The 6,000-nt window shown below is 34.2% G+C and overlaps 1 protein-coding gene across 1 annotated transcript in view; it reads right to left on the bottom strand.

The window, feature by feature from the left end:
- The window catches only part of LOC122816739, a 1,006,513-nt gene that overhangs the window by 307,072 nt on the left and 693,441 nt on the right, over positions 1-6,000 (bottom strand). The window contains exons 34-35 of the mRNA XM_044089733.1: positions 3,252-3,370; positions 1,225-1,383 (exon numbers count right to left, since the gene is read on the bottom strand). Coding sequence (XP_043945668.1) covers positions 1,225-1,383; positions 3,252-3,370 — 278 coding nt within the window. The remainder of the gene's footprint in view (positions 1-1,224; positions 1,384-3,251; positions 3,371-6,000) is intronic.

Below are 6,000 nucleotides of genomic sequence, written 5' to 3'. Positions count from 1 at the left end.
AGATAGATGGTCGAAACTACTCTGTTGTTGATTTGTGGTTGAAGACTGTTTATGAATGATAATAATGCAGTTTCTTTGCTATGTGAGGGATGAATTCCAGACTAGGAAGGAGAGACAAGGTCATCTGAATTATAACTATATATATATATATATATATATATATATATATATATATATATATATGGATCTATGTCAGATTGACCTTACTGACTTTCTGAAAAGTCAAATGACATAAAACAACAAAAAATTACATTTTGCAGGGGACAAACCCCGTTACATTGTCCATGTGGGGGCTGCACCCTCTAAACCCTACATATTATACAAACCAACACCAAGACTGCACTACAGTGGGGGAAGGGTAAATTCCCAGATCCCCACTCTACCGTGATCTCCATACAAAAGTTTCAGCTTCTTGAAAAGTTGATCATATGAGCTCAATCATATGAAGTTTGACTTTCTGAAGAGTTGATCTGAAGGGAACTCATATATATTTATACACATTTGGTTGATATATGCAGATGGCTGGCAGGTGAGTGAGATCGACAAACCCTGGGTGAGGGAATTTTTTCCTTCCTTGGGACTGTGTGATCACAGAGGTAGTATATATAATTATGTGAGGTGTGAGGTGCTTGACACCCTGCAAAAAATGCAAAAAAAAATGTTTTTTTTTTTTCTGAAAGTTGCAGGTTCTTTCTCAGGGCATGTGTGGTAATGTATCAGTATTCAGTTTGTCAACCTTTTGCAGTCAATTAACGTAAGTAGACCCACATTTGCATTTTCACATTTTCTGTTTTATGAAGTTAAAAAAAAAATCACCAAACTATTAAATGCCAATATACATTTTTTATTTTTCTACTTTTATTCCCTCGTCTTGTGTTAATTACACCAGCTGGAATTTTATTGCCAGACACAGAAAGGCCCTTCTCATAACTGAAACAATATTTTGCAAAACATTTAATTAAAGTAATCATGGAACAAAAATGTTTATCGCACACTTAGTAAATGATCTTTTGTGTTTTTTTCAGTTAATTTCTGTAGGGTCATGTGCTTTGAAATCCTTGAAAACTGACATGCTTTAAAACTGCCTAATTTATAGAGCAAGCTGTTTTGAAATGCATTTTAAGACACTAGCAATGTTTATAGTATCCCATTGTAGATTACTCATCCATAGCTAAGTCTAATAGTAAGGTAAAACTTTCAAAGAATTATGAACAATATACTTACTGGTGACAGAGTATTCAAAGTATCCAGGTAGACGCCTAAGCTACTGATATCTGGGATGTGTTCAAAAATGTTGAAAAAATTTGTTTTATTTTCTAGCGATCTTGATGTCACTGTGAACTGGGCTAGTTGTGCAGATGTGAAATATATGAGCACATCAAACTAGGAACAAAAAAGAAATGAATTAAGATTGCATAACCATTATTACCTGTAGGCACATACCCCAACATAATGAATTGCATGATTTATTTTTACCATCTGCTATAAAATAGGGAAGACTGAAAAATGTGGATCATAAATACAAAATAAATCTAGAAAAATTTATTTTTCATGACAGAATTGCAAAAAACTTTTGAATCCATTCTAGTTCCATAAAACACATACCTCATTTGAACTCCTCAGAATATGATTTTTACATGAATATTCTTATCATTTTTTAGGATGATCATGGAAAACTAGGAAGACTGGAAAGGGTGCCTTTGTGAACAGTTTGTTTTCTGCTTCCCTTATATGTGTGTGTGTGTGTGTGTGTGTGTGTGTGTGTGTGTGTGTGTGTGTGTATATATATATATATATATATATATATATATATATATATATATATATAATATATATACTGAAATGCAGAAGCATAGAAAGAAAAAGCCTCAGTGTCAGCATACTGAAACATGTATTTACCAAAATCCAAAGATAACAAAAGGAATTAGTTTTCATTTTGTGATCTTATATTTGTCTATCTATATATATATGTGTGTGTGTGTGTGTGTGTGTGTGTGTGTGTGTGTGTGTGTGTGTGTGTGTGTGTTTGTGTATTTACCCCTATCTTTTTTATCTGTCTATCTATATATATTAGGCTCATAAAAGAAATTGAAGTTAAACAGAAGTCCAGTCAGTAGAGTTCCAAATCATAGTTACAGTGCAATACCAAAAATACAACTTCTAGTTAGTAATTGCAGTATAATCTATTTTACAGTAATTTACAAAGTAGATTTGGTGGGCTAGTGTTTGGTTAAGTAATGGTGACTTTGGCTATAGCTAGCGGTGAGGCATCCTAAATACAGTGTGGGGATGGACAGATTTGTTCCCTGCATAAAAACACTTTTTTAGAAGCCTGTTCAATCTACTGTCCTTAATTATGCATATTTAGATGTACTGCTCATTGATGAGACACAGCACATCTACTGTTTACATTGAATGCTTGCCCAGTCTATTGATTTTATGTCAGAGGTGGCCACCAAGGTCATAAGTGTAGTATTTAGAAAGCACGTCTTCTGATTTATATGCATCAGTCAAATGAAGGAAAAGCTGTCAATTATTTCCTAAAAGGATGGGTCCCACATCCTACTTGTAAAGCTTGAAGTGTACTTCTATGTCTTTTACTGGTAAATTATGTATAGATGATGTTTTAACACATGTACCAAATCAGATTTACATTAGGTCTGGAAGAGGCACCCGAAAAGAAGGCTATAAATGGCCTGACCTCTTTTCTTGTATTTTCCATGGATTAGGCTGTCTAGGTAAAAGCTTTTGCGATGAAAGTGCAAGTCAGACAAAGGCATGCCTAATAAAATGGTGGACCTTTTTTTCTTTGGGGCAAAGCCTGCATGTGGCTGTGATCCCAGTGCCCCTTTATTTAATATAATCAACTTCAAGGCTACTGCACTTTAGTAGAACATGAGAATCTGCCTTTACGGTGTCAGCCATATGTAGTTTCATCCATTTAAGTAGCTCATGTCACATTTTGCATTTGTAAGCTATTTAGTTGTTGGAATTTCAAGTACATATAGATATCATGCCTTAGCAAATGTCAGCTTCCAAACATTATGCAGATAATACAAACTTCCAGGGAATTTATTCATTTCATATACAGCTCTTGAACATTATGTTGTACACATTAATTGTGCTTTCCAAAAATTATTTCTCAAGGATATCAAATAATATTTATCGATATTATAGACAACTATAGCCAAGCTAAATGCAAATTGAGTATAGCACATATAATGCAAAATAACTGATTTCATAAGCCCTACCCCATTAAACTGATTATTTAGTAGATTCAGTTCTTCAACTAGTGCGAAAATATAGAATCGCCCATAATTTTTCAGTAACCATTCTTTCGAACTCATGCTGGTAGTAGCACATGCAGATCCTGTGAGTAGGAATACAAAGTAATTAAGAAATGCACTAAATGAATCACAAAGAATAAATTAGCATATTTCAAATGTTTTCGAATAGAGTGAAAAGACAAACAATGACTTGGTTACATGTTTTGGCTATTATTTAGAAAACAGATCTACAGCAGTTTACTGACTTTCATATCTTGTTTCTTTTTCTTCTTGCATAACATGTTCTCTGTTATATTTTCAGGATAAACCCTAAAAACAGTAAAAAAAATCTGGGGAAACCTGATAATTTTTTATCTATTTATTTACTAGCTCATTTATTGCACACTGTTGAAGTTACACTTTTTAGCCACCTCCCAGGCTCTAAAGGAGCGAACAGTGCAATTGAAAAAAAAAACAAAAATGAACAAACAAAAAGAAAACAAACAGAACATGGCAGAATGTACCATGAATGTTTATAGTACTAAGTGCGAAGTGTAACATTTTGCTTTGTAAATCTATTTTTATACTATATATATATATATATATATATATATATATATATATATATATATATATATATATATATATATGTATACATACATACACAGTGGATTTAAAAAGTGTACACACCCCTGTTAAAATACCAGATTTTTGTGATATAAAAAATGAGACCACAATAAATCATTTCAAAACTTTTCCCACCTTTAATGTGACCTATAACCTGTACAATTCAATTGAAAAACAAACAAATCTGTTAGGGGAAAAAATATAAAAAATAAAAACCGTACAATAAGCTGGTTGCATAAGTGTGCACACCCTTAAACTAATACTTTGTTGAAGCACGTTTTGATTTAATTACTTTGCGTACACACCTGCCATCAATTAAAGAGACTCTGATTAACCCCAAATAAAGTTCAGCTGTCTTAGTAAGATGTTTCTGACATTTACTCAATTGCCTGCTACAGCAAAAGCCATGGTTTGCAGAGAGCTTACAAAGCATCTAAGGGATCTCACTGTTGAAAGGTATCAGTCAGGAGAAGGGTAGAAAAAATTTCCACAGCATTGGATATACCATGGAACACAGTGAAGACAGTCATCAAAACGTGGAAAAATATGGGACAACAGTGACATTGCAAAGAAATGGACAACCTCCAAAATTGATGAAAAGACAAGCCAAAAACTGGTCAGGGAGGCTACCAGGAGACCTACAGCAACACTGAAGGAGCTACAGGAATTTCTGGCAAGTACTGGTTGTGTACTACATGTGACAACAATCTCCTGTAGTCTCCATATGTCTGGACTATGGGGTAGGGTTACAAAACGGAAGCCTTTTCTTATACAGAAAAACATCCAGGCCCAGCTAAAATTTGCAAAACAATACATCAAGTCTCCCAAAAGCATGTAGGAAAATGTGTTATGGTCTGATGAGACCAAGGTTGAACTTTTTGGCCTCAATTCCAAAAGGTATGTTCGGCGCAAAAACAACACTTTGCATCACCACAAGAACACCATCCCCATGGTGAAGCATGGCGGCGGCAGTATCATGCTTTGGGGTTGCTTTTCGTCAGCTGGAACTGGGATTTTAGTCAAGGTGGAAAGAATTATGAACACTTCCAAATACCAGTCATTACAATGACCCCAAGCATACATCCAAATCAACAAAAGAATGGCTTCACCAGACGAAAATTAAAGTTTTGGAATGGCCCAGCCAGAGCCCAGACCTAAAGGGCTGTGCACAAGAGATGCCCTCACAATCTGACAGATTTGGAGTGCTTTTGCAAGGAAAGTGGGCAAATATTGCTAATCAAAATGTGCCATGCTGATAGACTCCTATCCAAGAAGGCTGAATGCTGTAATTAAATCAAAAGGTGCTTCAACAAAGTATTAGTTTAAGGGTCTGCACACTTTTGCAAACAGCTTGTTGCACATTTTTTATTTTTTGTATTTTTTCTCCTAACAGATTTGTTTGTTTTTCAATTGAATTGTACAGGTTATAGGTCACATTAAAGGTGGGAAATGTTTTGAAATGATTTATTGTGGTCTCATTTTTATATCACAAAAACCTTTAACTATGGTGTGTGTGTTATTTATATATACTATATATGTATATATACATATATATATATATATATATATATATATATATATATATATATATATATATATATATATATATACATGTGTGTGTGTAGTACGGATTCTCTTCAGAATTTCGAAGCTCAAAACTTCAAATTTCATATGATCGAAGATCATATGTTCGAAGTTTCAAAACTTCGAAATCCTGAATAGAGATCGGCATGCAGTGCGGACTGGGAGATTTCCTTTGTCCCTGCTGTAGTGTGATCTAGGAGTTGGAATATTTAAGTTGTGGGGGGTGTGGGGGGCTACGGGTGCAGGGGGGCTTGCCTCCCTTTATACACATGTTTTAATGTGTTGGATGGTGTTTTGGGGGGGTTCACGATTTTGAGATTCCAAGATCTCGAGATTCTGAACTCAATATTCTGAAACATGAGATTTTGGGATTTTGAAATTTCGTAGTGAACCAGCGTGGTACATATATATATATATATATATATATATATATATATATATATATATATATATATATATATACAGGTCTACTTTAAAACACCGAATTGCCATAACGTTGACTTGCAGAACATTGAGACAAAAA

Source organism: Protopterus annectens, chromosome 12.part0 (assembly GCF_019279795.1).
Source record: "Protopterus annectens isolate FY-2018-M chromosome 12.part0, PAN1.0, whole genome shotgun sequence".
Taxonomy (NCBI): Eukaryota; Metazoa; Chordata; order Ceratodontiformes; family Protopteridae; genus Protopterus; species Protopterus annectens.
This window is presented reverse-complemented; position numbering and strand designations above follow the sequence as displayed.